This window comes from Penaeus monodon, chromosome 34 (assembly GCF_015228065.2).
Source record: "Penaeus monodon isolate SGIC_2016 chromosome 34, NSTDA_Pmon_1, whole genome shotgun sequence".
NCBI lineage: Eukaryota > Metazoa > Arthropoda > Malacostraca > Decapoda > Penaeidae > Penaeus > Penaeus monodon.
Window position 1 is genome coordinate 34,168,215 of NC_051419.1, and position 370 is coordinate 34,168,584.

Genomic DNA, 370 nt, shown 5'->3' on the forward strand with positions numbered 1-370 from the left:
CAGCTATGAGAAGACCGCTTGATTTTGTGCATTAGGAGTCAGGGTTCTGAATGGAAAAAAAGTTTTCTGTTATGATTTTAATTTTATAGGAGGATGTCGGATATTTTTTAATCGGCCCTCGTTAATGGACGTATCCGCCGGTAAGTGACTGTGTATTTGTGTAAGCCTGTAGCCCATAAGGGAAAATCAATTTATCAAATAGTGAAATCATACAGAATTATAACACACATTTCTATAGCCAGTACCTGTTTTCAGTGAACCACGAGGATTCACTAAGGGTTTCAGTGACTTCCAGTGCCATGGTTTTCCCGCTGCGGGGTTTCCATTCTGGTTGGGGGGGGAGTGTTTCAATTACCTTCATTATTGTCAT

The 370-nt window shown here is 40.5% G+C and overlaps 1 protein-coding gene across 1 annotated transcript in view; it reads right to left on the reverse strand.

Moving 5' to 3' along the window:
- LOC119594896 (chymotrypsin BII-like) overlaps positions 1 to 370 on the reverse strand; it is a gene marked incomplete at its 3' end in the record, with an annotated part of 6,816 nt that overhangs the window by 4,071 nt on the left and 2,375 nt on the right. Inside the window, 1 exon segment of the mRNA XM_037943969.1 lies at positions 247 to 327. Within this exon segment, the coding sequence (XP_037799897.1) occupies positions 247 to 327 (81 nt within the window).